The sequence below is a fragment of the Ctenopharyngodon idella genome, chromosome 13 (genome assembly GCF_019924925.1).
Source record: "Ctenopharyngodon idella isolate HZGC_01 chromosome 13, HZGC01, whole genome shotgun sequence".
NCBI lineage: Eukaryota > Metazoa > Chordata > Actinopteri > Cypriniformes > Xenocyprididae > Ctenopharyngodon > Ctenopharyngodon idella.
The window spans coordinates 16,687,200-16,699,271 of record NC_067232.1 but is presented as its reverse complement, the minus strand read 5'-3'; the positions used below and the strand labels follow the sequence as shown (position 1 = coordinate 16,699,271).

The following is a 12,072-nucleotide window of genomic DNA, read 5'->3' as shown; positions in this document are numbered from 1 at the left end:
TCATAAGAAACGAAGCAAGAAATGTGTGAAGAAAAAAACAACAAAAAACTACCACTGAAAATTTATTGCTAATGGCAATATAAGATTGTTCATCTGCCCTGGGTGGTCTAACTAAACCTTTTATTTAATAAACAAAGCTTATTCGGTGGGAAGCCGGTGTTGTTGATTTGCCTCTAAGGCAAAGCAGCTCTCTGCATCCGTCTCTGGGATGCACAGTTGCTTGGATACTGTTGCCACAGCAGTCATGGACATCAGCCAGAGGGCTTGTCTGGCCCGGTCATAAAGAGTTGTGGTGTTCCAAATGTGCTCTGAGAAATGATGCGATTGGCTAAGCAAGATCCAATTCTATGGTGAGTCTGGGAAGTGCGGTCTGGAGTCTGTCCACGGTCAGATCTTTATCTTTTACACCAGGCAGATCACTGAGAAACAGCCGCTCCAGGTTCCTAATACACACAAGCACAAGGTAACAATTATGATTTCAGTAGCAGAAGCCACTGATTTTACTCAAACCAAATGTATCGCCCAGGGCTGTGTTTCCTAAAAGTTTGCTTTGTTCCAAAACAGGGACTTGTTTTGTTAGAATGTTACATTTTCTTCTTAGTTCGCTTCGCTTTCACAAGGCAACATTTCAAAGCGTACAAAAATGTGTTTATGCAAGTCACATGTGAGTAAAACTGTCCTCTTATTGGTTAGAGTTTACTCTGCGTCATCTATCAAGATGGACTGACAAATTCTCTCTGCGGGCTTATGCTGCCTTCATGCACTCTCGGAATTATCATAAATACCAGTTTCCTAGGTAAAAACTGCACATGAACGCCCTCCCATTTGGAATCTGAGTGTTCATATATGCCTAAACAAACCAAACTAAGGGAGAAAACGCACCAGGTTCCAAAACAGATGCTCCAAATGAGCCAGGTGTAAAAAAAAAAACGGCAAAGACTAAGGAGATTGATGAAACTTTTGGCAACAGCGGTCACTGTTGTGTTCAACTTTTAGGCTCACAATGCTTCTGGGAAATGCAGTCCTGGCTGATAAATCTTCTGATATTTGGTCATTTAAAGGGATAGTTCACCCAAAATGAAAATTACCCCATGATTTACTCACCCTCAAGCCATCTTAGGTGTATATGTCTATCTTCTTTTAGACAAACACAATCGGATATATATTTAAAAATATCCTGGCTCTTCCAAGCTAATGGCAGTGAATGGGGGAGCGAGATAGCCTCCCCTCTGAAGGGAAGCGATGGGTTTTTGTAAGATGTACGTCATACATCGCGTCAGGGATTACTCTTGTGGTAAGTGTACGGTCGTCCGCCGGAAGCTAGTTATTTTAGATTATAAAGTTTTAAATATGGATATTTTTCTTACACAAAAGGATTGCTTCACTTCAGAAGGCCTTTATTAACCTCCTGGAGCCGTGTGGAGTACTTTTAAGATGGATGGATGCACTTTTTTTGGCTTCAAAATCTGGCCCCCCCCCCCATTCACTGCCATTATAAAGCTTGGAAGAACCAGGATATTTTTAATATAACTCTGATTGCATTCGTCTGACAGTAGATAGTCATATACACCTAGGATGGCTTGAGAGTGAGTAAATCATGGGATAATTTTCATTTTGTAGTGAACTATCCCTTTAAGATCAACATCGTCCAATCACTGTCCCCATTTGACATACACAAAATGTGGAGTAATATGCAGAAATATGGAGCTAAAGAGTAATTAAAGATGCTGTTGTCATACCTGAGGTGATGAAGAGCGATGAGTCCTTTATCTGTCACATTACCACAGGAAACTACCGTCATGTTCTTCATACTGTCCTGCAGTGTCTTTATTTGACTCAAACGCTCCAGACACGCGTCTTCTATATAAATACACTTATTCAACTTGATTTCCTCCACGTGCTCGAGACCCTCTAAACACAAATACAAAAGCATGTAGTTATTAACAATTCTTTAGATGCCTTTTGTAAATGTTAGATAATATATTGTCCAAGGTGACAGCAAACTTTTTTTAATCTTCTTATAAATAAAAATATTTTAGATTTAAATTATATTTTTAAATAAATCTATTACATATATTACTAGGTGAAATGGACAATATGCTGGTGATGTCATATTGAGTACAGTAGGTGTAATGTACTGTATAGTAAAACTAGATGTGCAAAAAGAACTGCACTGTATCTGTCTGTGTAAAACACCCCTTTGCTTTACGTCACTTTTTCCCACAACTGAACCTCTCATCCTCACCTGTGACACACAGACAGTGTCTCATCCTCACCTGTGACACACGCACGGTGTCTCAGTGTCTCGCCACATCTCACACACACAAGGAAGCGTCCTCACAAACTTTCCCTCTCTGGGGTCTAATTTAATAAATAATGCAAGACTGTTTTGCTGGAGCAAACAGAGTAAGAGATCTTGACCTTCTCTATTCACTGATGATTTCATTAAATTTGCATAAGTAATGTAACAATGCTAAAGGTTAAACGATAATTCTGCTACATAAAGGTAACTGGGTCAGGGCAGTGAGAAGAGTGTTTATGTGTTTAATCGATCATTTGGCAGCATTCACTTACCCAGGTGATCAAAACCACGATACATGATGCAGGACTCTGTGGCATCGATAGCTTCTATCTTGTACCGGCCCAAAGGCCCAGTCGGGAGTCCGTTGTAGTCGTGTTGCCAGCGGTCGAAACCACGGAACCGAACTTTTGCACCACACCTCAGGAGCCACTCGGCAGCAGCTTGATCAGGACCCACCGCTTTAATACGCTCATAATCAACTCTATGTTGATCAAAGAATACAACAATTACTGAACAATGCATCTGGAAAGATGACGTGACATTTTAAGCAGTGACTGCAGTGTCCTGCTGTGTGACATGCCATCTAAAGCCAGTGATAGACCAATTAAGCATATGCACATTTTCAGTTTTGTATAAACTACTGTTCAAAGGTTTGGTGTAAGATCTCTTAATCTTACCGTTGCTGCATTTATTAGATCAAAAATACACTAAAACAGTAATATTGTGAAATATTATTAGAATTTAAAATAACTATTTTCTATTTGAATATATTTTAAAATGTAATTTATTCCGGTGATGGCAAAGCTGAGTTTTCAGCATCATTACTCCAGTCTTCAGTGTCACATGATCCTTCAGAAATCAAATTCTAATATGCTGATTTGATACTCAAGAAACATTTCTTATTATTATCAAAGTTGAAAGCAGTTGTGCTGCTTAATATTTTGTGCAATTTTGCTTTTGTTTTGTTTTTTGTTTTTTTCAGGATGAATAGAAAGTTCAAAAGAACAGCATTTATTTTAAAATAGAAATATTTTGTAACATTAATAAAAACATAAATATCTTTACTGTCACTTTTGATTGATTTAATGTGTCCTGGCTGAATAATAATTTAAAAAAAATCTTACTGACCCTAAACTTTTGAATAATACTGCATATCTCATTTGATGTGATCAAAGTGTACTAAATTTATTTAAATATTATAGCAGCAAATGGTAACACAGCATTTTGTCAGTAGTGTATTGGCCAATGGAAAACCCCATATTTGTTGACCACTATTTAAATCTATTTTGTACAGCATATTTCAGAGACTATATTGAGCTTTTAAAATTAATTTGTCACACTTCAGGACTGCTTAAGTGAACTGCAAAAAAGCTAGAGAGTGATAACAAATCAGTAAAAAGCAGCAAAATATACACTTTGCCTTACACACATCCACAGGACAGCATTTAAAACATCATTAGGACATCATTAAAGTATAAAAAGTATAAATACTGAACTGCTAAATGCTACTACTTTAAAGTTACAAGTCTAGACTCTAAATAAGAGCTGTTGTTGTGAATTAACACATTTAAATTAGTCTCTGTAGGGATTTCTCACTCTAAGGAATAGTCAATCTAGAGACTAATCACTCTAGACATTAGTCCCTTTATAGATATGTATGGCTCTTTTGTTTGTTGTAATTGGCCTCAGGTGATTTACAGTCTGCTGTGGGTTGGAAAAGGAAATAAATTATGTCATTGGAGAAAAATAAACTAGTCACGTAATTGTTGTTTTGAAAAATATTCAAAAATTACTTGTTGAAAACAGCGTTGAGCCACCCCCAGAACTCTCGACTGCCCGCTGGCGGCTGCTTACGTGCGGATAAAATCATCCGGGCTGACCAGGTAAACAACCTCATGTCGATGACTATAATAAAGAGACAGAGACGAGATGTCAAAGCATGAAGACGCACTGTTCAAATACACTTTCTAATAGAAGATCGAGAAGAGTAATCTGTTTACGTTTATAGTCATGTCATTGAATCTAGAGGACAACATATTAATTTATCAAACCTCTAAATGTCCTACAGCTCCAAGAGAATCTGGAGCTAAATCTGGTTCTAATCTTATTCAGGACCGCTACAAAAAGAAATAGTGTAAATCGTACAAAACTGACCGTGTGGTTCGGGTCAGTGCTGTTCTATATATGCGTGAAGTATCTGTTATTTACATCCTGTGTCCTCCATGCGCGCTCGTGATCTTTCACCCTTTACGTCCCCCCGTCCCGCGCTCCCATTGGACAGTGAGTTTGCGTCAGGGGTGGGGCCACGAAGAACGGCTGAAGCGCCCTAGCAGAGAGATTCCTTTACCCGAAAGTAAACCGGCGGACAGGGTCAGAGACTAGCACTATGATTACACGATCATAAGTTTGTTAGGAAAAGTAAAAACGTACTTTGTGGAAAAATGATACGAACTTTCGGTACCGGATATGTGTACGCGCGTTTACTGTCACAGGGATCAAAGTCTGCAACGTGCAGAGCTGCACATCACAGCGGGTGAGAATAAAAACAGAGTACTTAATGGTCACAGGTGCGTTTAAGTCATGTCGAAAAGATTGTATTTACGAGCTGAACGCACATGAACGCTACCACAAAGTCGTAAATACCAGTGGGAAGCTCGGGATTTTCTTTAAGCCCAGATCATTACGAGTTGGGGGCGTAACCGTGAGAAACGTGGCGGAATACCACAATATTTATAGGGATTATACAATTTAGCAGTGACATTGTCAGGCCTTTTTATTTACAACAAAATATACTAATTCCCTGCACAAAATATAATGACGTTGTAATATAATAATATAATATGTAACGATAAAGTTTACAGTGGCTTCATAAATTAATTAAAAACATTAAAAAGCAAAACACATGATGCACATTCTTTGTTCTTTATTTTCTGGAAGTAGAGTTTTAAAACCCGTGCTGTATTTTTGTGTAGTTAATTAAGAGATGGTACACCGCCATCTTGCTCCGACGAAAGTGACTTGAACGCACCTGACGTCGTAAACACGACTTTCCACCTGGTAAATATGAACTTCCCAGCAGAGGTGTAAAGAGTACCTGAAAACCATACTTGAGTAAAAGTCGAAAATGACTCCACTACAAGTGACAAGTAACCAATTCCAATATGACTTGAGTAAAAGTCTTAAAGTATCTGATTTTAACAGTACTTAAGTATTTTACTCATGCTGAATGTAGGCTCAGAGATGCACTAGTCCTGAGAGACATGCCAGTGAAAATAAGAAACAATTGATTTGTAAGATGAGAAATCAAGTTTATTTTCTAAAATCAAAATAAAACTGAAGAACTCAAAGGCAAAACGCACAAGTACCTTCAATGCCCTTAGATGGCAATATCGCTTATTTATATCAGAAACAAACTGCTGCAGAAAAAGTTAGCTGCCATTAAAAATGTAATGAGTGTAATTGCATTACTCATCACAAATGTAGTGGAGTAAAAAGTACATTTACTTGCTCAAAAATGTAGTCAGAGTAAAAGTTGCCAATATCTTTGATACTCAGTACAACTACAAAGTAGTCAAAAAGATACTTAAGTACAGTAACTAATTACATTTACTCAAGTACTTTACACCTCTGCTTCCCAGGAGGACTTAAACGCACCATTAAAACAACAGTACAGAGTATTTAAAGTGACAGAAAATGTTCTGACTGTAGTGTCACACTAAGTATCCAATTAATAGTACTTCAGCTGTAGTATCTCTATTAGTATTATGACTGCACAGTGATACTGTAGTCAGAATACATTCAATAACACTTCAGTTAAAGATGCACTGATATTAAAAAGCGATGGTTCACCCAAAAATGAAAATGCCATCATTTATGACTTTCTTTCTTATGCGGAAGACAAAAGAAAATAGTTTGAAGAATGTTGGTAACCAGTTTTGGTTACCACTGTATTCCATTGTATGGAGAAAAAGGACATTTCTCAAAATATCATTATTTTTGTTCCACAGTCAAACAGCTCAACATGAGGGTGAGTAAACGATGACACAATTTTCATTTTTTTGGGTGAGCTATATAAACCGATTATTGTTTTCGTCTTTTGGCCAATAACTGGTAAATGGACAAATATTAAAATTCTATACTGTTTTGTCTAAATAAATCAAACACTATAAACTAAAATCAGACATTTCACATGCTACAAGTGAATTTAGGCATCACAGCATTATAATGAACAATATGAAAAATGGATACGTTTTCTACAGATTAGCCTACATTTAACAGTGATATTAAAATATTAGTGTTATTAAACATCAACTTTAAGTGAGTGTTAGATGATGACAAATAATAGAAATAGGGGAAATGCGCATGCATGATTAAATATCCAATATTGACCATTATGTTGTGTAGCTCATTCGATGTGGCCGTTATTGGTGGAGGGATTGTTGGACTGGCCTCTGCTAGAGAGCTGATCCTCAGGCACCCAAACCTCACCTTTACCCTGCTGGAGAAAGAGAAAGAGCTTGGTGAGTGTGCATTAGTTCTAGATACTTATTCATATCTATCCTGATTTGATTTTAATTTCTTTGGTGTGTGTCCCCCCCCCCCAGCTCTCCATCAGACGGGTCATAACAGTGGTGTGATCCACAGTGGGATTTACTACACACCGGGCTCTCTGAAGGCTCAGCTTTGTGTTCGTGGAGCCACGCTGACATATCAGTACTGTCAGAAGAAAGGTGTCCCTTATAAGAGATGTGGCAAGGTGAGAATGAGCACAGGCTCCTTAACACCACAGAGAACAAATCCTGGTCCTGACAAAGAGAGTATCTAGTGTGTATGTGTGTGTGACCTCAGCTTATCGTAGCAGTGGAGAGAGAGGAGATTCCACGTCTGAAAGCTCTGTATGAGCGCGGTCAGAAGAACAATGTACGAGATCTCCGCCTGATTGACGCCAAAGCCATCCGAGAGAAAGAGCCGTACTGCAGGGTGAGTGTGTTAATGAAAGATAGGGAACATATTTCCCACTCGTGTCCCATTTATTGGTTTGATCAATAACCCGCAGATTGCAAAAGTGCTGTCATCAGGCCTTTACCTGGTTCATGTGACCTTAGGCCTGCTGTTTCAAACTATTAACCTGTTTATGACTGTCATCTATGCATGTTGTATGATGTGTTTTAACCTCAGTAAAGTCAGTTTACGTTTAGCCTCACTTACACTACATTAAAAAAATTGTGGTTGGTAATATTTTTTAATGTTTTTGAAAGAAGAAGTAGTCTCTTTTATTAATCAAGGCTGCATTTATTTGATATAAAATGCAGTAATATTGTGAAATATTATTACAATTTAAAATAAGTGTTTTCTATTTTAATATATTTTAAAATTACATTTATTCCTGTTGATGGCAAAGCTAAATTTTTCAGCAGTCTTCAGTCACATGGTCCTTCAGAAATTATTCTAATATGCTGATTTGCTCCTCAGGAAGCATTTCTTATTATCAATGTTCAAAAGTATATTATTTTTTGAAAACAAAAATGCCCATTTAGACAGGAAGAGACCATCCGGATGTCATGAAACGCAAGGAATCGCTGTTTGTTTTGTTTATAGATAATATTTTGTTAAATAGATAATGCTACAATAACAGACTGTAGTGTGACTTTCAGTAATCAGAATTTCTGTTCATCCAAAATGTATAAAAACAAATAGTTTCACAGATTATTTCAGAAAATGACGCAGAATTTCAGTTGTTCGCTGGTGTACCCCTAGACTCCAGGATGTTGTGTAGTGCCAGCCAATCAGATCTGCCGAGAACTGCTGATTTCAGCCATTTTTGTGTGCAATATGCACAGACAGAGAATGGACTGTACATGAAATAATGTATGATATAATTTTTTGTTTACACATAGGGCATCATGGCATTGGACTCTCCATACACAGGGATTGTTGACTGGCGGTTAGTAGCTCTGACCTACGGTGAAGACTTCCAGGAAGCAGGTGGGACTGTGATAACCGAATTTGAGGCATCAGACATCACGGTGGCAGCAGAAAGCCCAGCTGGGAGTGCTGAAGGTGAGTCACATGACCTGCTCGATGTCCCAGACCTCTTTCTTTTCTTTAATATCACTGTATTCATCCCTTTATGTGTGTTTAGGGCTGAAATATCCCATCATCATCAAAAGCTCAGAGGTGAGAGACTGTTTTTATGATTTCAGGTCAGAAATATATCTCTTGGGTTTGTGTATGTCTGAATATGGCTGTGTTTGTGTGCAGGGGAAGGAGGTGAGGTGTCGGTTTGTGTTGGCGTGTGGAGGCCTCTACTCTGATCGTTTGTCTGAGATGTCTGGCTGTAGTTCAGAGCCCCGTATCGTTCCCTTCAGAGGAGATTACCTGGTGCTCAAGCCAGAGAAAAACTACCTGGTCAGGGGCAACATCTACCCTGTGAGTAGAAACACTCCACACAAACACATAATCCACAGATATATGAGAACGTGTCTTTAAGGACTCTGTTTGTGTGCCGAGGTGCCAAACCCACGGTTCCCATTTCTTGGAGTCCATTTCACTCCTCGAATGGATGGTAGTGTGTGGCTGGGCCCAAACGCGGTGTTGGCTTTTAAACGAGAGGGGTATAAACTCTATGACTTCGACACACAAGAATTCTTTAATGCGCTCTCCTACAGGTACATACTAATACGCATTGGCATATACACTACTGTTTCATTCAGCAAGGATGCATTAAATTGATCAAAAGTGCCAGTAAAGACATTAATGTTACAAAATAGTTCTATTTCATGCAGTTCTTTTGAACTTTCTATTCATCACAGAATTCTGAAAAATGTTTCCACATAAATATTAAGCAGCAACTGTTTTCAACACAAGAAATATTTTCTTGAGCACCAAATCAGCATATTAGAATGATTTCTGAAGGATCATGTGACACTGAAGACTGGAGTAAATTCAGCTTTGCAATCACAGGAATAAATTACATTTGAAAATATATTAAAATAGAAAACAGTTCTTATGAATTGTAATAATATTACAAAATAGTATTTTTCAATCAAATAAATGCAGCCTTGGTGAGCACAAGAAACTTCTTTCAAAAACATTTAAAATTCTTACAGTGCTCTTACAGAATATTCTGTGTTCGATATGACTCAATCAGCAGCACTTGTGGCATAATGTTGGTTTACCACAAAAATTAATTTCCCCACCTTTTTTGAAAAAAAAGAAAAAGAAAGAAGCAAAAATCTGTTACAGCGAGTCAATTATAATGGAAGTGAATAGTGCCAATCTGTAAACATTAAAATACTCAGTTTCAATAGTACAGCCACAAGATGTTAATAAAAATAAACATGATTTATTTTAGTGTATAAAAATCACTTACTAACCTTTGTAAAGTTATATCCAGTTTTACAACTTTGTTGCCATGAAAATGACATGGCCTAAATCTCTAAAGCGACCATGAAAATGAGAACAATTTACATCTCAAATAATAAATGGTCTAACAGGCAAATTAATTTAAGTGTTTTTATAAACTTATAAACTTCATTTTTGCTTTAAAAATGGTTATGAAGTAAATTGGCCCCATTTACTTCCATTCTGCGTAATCTTGATTTTGTTTCCCTTGTGCGACCTTATGGACATTTGCCTGTGTTAATGCCAACTGCATAAATTTTTGGCACAAGTGTGTATTTTTATTGGAATTTTACTATTTCATGCCCATTTCCTTTAATAAATCTATTTTACACTAGGTACACAAAATAGTTACACTTGGGACCTTAAGGACAAAAATGTCCCCATTGAAACTGCAATTTTTAATCCCATGGCCATTTAACTATAAATTGATGCAATCTTTGTTAATAGGCTTTCATTCTGTTGGCAAGGCCTCAAAATTGAAATTTTTACTTTTTTTTTTTTTTTTTTGGTACCAGATGGTGGCACTTTCTCAGGTTTAGCCTATAAAGCAAATACTCGCTTTATTCCTGTTTTTTAAACGTATTATAGAGCCAATTGGATAAATTATGCAGCTATAATTGTGTGGGTGTGTTGGTATGGATGTCAGAGTGTGGTTTGTGTGTGTGTGAGCTTAATATTTGAGACAGGAAAACTACTGTACTGCAAATCACAAATCCAACCACTGTGTGTACCAGTGGAGCTTTGCTGGCATCTAATGGGGAAAAATGGTACTGCGCCTAAACAAAATCTTACTGAAAACTAAATTTTCTGGAGATATCAACCTCAAATTTGGAACACAACTTATTTATGGCTTTGATTTTCTAGCAGTTTTAGAGTTAAACATGTTTCATAAAATATATATTTTATATAAATAAATGTTCATAAATCATTTTCATAAATTTAAACTTCTATAACTTTTTGTTTGTTTCACTTTTTAAACTTTTTTTTTTCAACAATAATCTGCCAAGGGTCTTCTTTAAAATGAAACCAAACTTAAGTCTGTGCTGATAAGCTTCACGTTTTTATGACAGTTTTTGGACATGGACATTTTTGTCCTCTATGGACCTATGTGTAACTTTTTTTAATTGATGCACAAGGGTTAAGAAAAAGAGGAATGAGTCGAAATAAGTTTTTATGGTAATCAACATTATGCCAAAATGCTGTCGGTTGAGCTAACTGATCCCTGAATGTTCCTTTAAATACATAGAGGTGTTCATTTAAGACAGTTTCTTGACTGTTAGCTAGACAGAAAGGCAGAAGTGTTCATGTGTGTGTGTGTGTGTGTGTGTGTGTGTGTGTGTGTAGGGGTCTTCAGAGGCTGGTAATGAAGAACATTGTGTATGGAATGGGGGAGATGTATAGAGGTGCATTTACCAGTGCTCAGGTGAAGATTCTGCAGAAGTTCATACCTGAACTGAGCCCCAGTGATGTCCTCAGGTACAAACCTTCTATTGGGAAAGGTCATAAGGGTCATGCTTAATCTCATTTATCACCACTATTGCTGTACAGTCACTCTCAAATAGTGCTTTTGTCCTGCACACACTGTCCTGTTTGTAAATGTTGTGTTTCTGCTTGTTGGTTTGTGCAGGGGTCCGTCGGGTGTGCGTGCACAGGCATTGGATGCTGAAGGAAACCTGGTGGATGATTTTGTGTTTGACAGTGGGAAGGGAGAGCTGGGCAGCCGGGTTCTGCACGTACGCAATGCACCGTCACCCGCTGCAAGCTCCTCTCTGGCCATCGCTGAGATGATTGCTGATGAGCTGGAGAAAAGATTTCAGCTGTAGACATACCTCAGATGACATTGCCATCACCATGATAACACTCTCATTCTTATACTTTAATTCCGAGTATAAAAGAATAATTATAGAATGAAACTTTTATAGTAGTTTGGAACAGTAATAATGTAAAAAAAGATTTCTGGTGCTCTTTTCTTATGTCTTCTAACAATAATGCAGATTTTAGGAAATGTTGGTAAACTGTTAATAACTGCCTTAAAATAATTTACAAAGACAGTTGCCTCTTAAGAGAATGTGTTCACTCCATATCTGAATTTGTAAAAATAAAGCATTCTTTTAGCTGGTGGGTTTTCGAATTATCTCTACCCTCTGATTTCTGAAGCAATTGAGTTATTCAAAAACAATATAAAAACATAAAACAAATTTCCTTGACATTATTATAACTATTTTCTGCCTTTCTAACATAATCTGTTAGTTGAACATGTCATGTTAGTTAATATTATTGATTTTTTTTTTTTTTTTTAATGTTTTTGAAATTTCTGATAAAATATTTGTAGAGATTGGCATAACAATAAAAAAGTAAATATCTCA

General features: G+C 37.1%; 2 protein-coding genes across 5 annotated transcripts; one reads left to right on the top strand and one right to left on the bottom strand.

Moving 5' to 3' along the window:
- Positions 1-49: 49 nt before the first annotated feature.
- Positions 50-4,603, bottom strand: dmac2l (distal membrane arm assembly component 2 like). 4 transcript variants are annotated; one of them, XM_051917292.1, is made up of 5 exons: positions 4,457-4,603; positions 4,096-4,207; positions 2,575-2,783; positions 1,740-1,911; positions 50-443 (listed from the first exon to the last, which is right to left on the bottom strand). In XM_051917292.1, exons 2-5 carry the CDS (start codon positions 4,197-4,199, stop codon positions 329-331), a joined length of 600 nt encoding a protein of 199 aa, XP_051773252.1. In that variant the 5' UTR covers positions 4,200-4,207; positions 4,457-4,603; the 3' UTR covers positions 50-328. The 4 variants fall into 4 exon arrangements, with proteins under 4 accessions (XP_051773252.1, XP_051773251.1, XP_051773255.1 ...); XM_051917291.1 differs by having other exon boundaries at positions 4,511-4,541; XM_051917295.1 differs by lacking the exon at positions 4,457-4,603 and adding an exon at positions 4,354-4,372.
- l2hgdh (L-2-hydroxyglutarate dehydrogenase) lies at positions 4,593-11,842 on the top strand. Its single transcript, XM_051917287.1, has 10 exons — positions 4,593-4,835; positions 6,707-6,822; positions 6,907-7,058; positions 7,151-7,282; positions 8,200-8,362; positions 8,445-8,479; positions 8,564-8,731; positions 8,813-8,970; positions 11,051-11,182; positions 11,334-11,842. Exons 1-10 carry the CDS (start codon positions 4,744-4,746, stop codon positions 11,527-11,529), a joined length of 1,344 nt encoding a protein of 447 aa, XP_051773247.1. The 5' UTR covers positions 4,593-4,743; the 3' UTR covers positions 11,530-11,842.
- Positions 11,843-12,072: the final 230 nt, after the last annotated feature.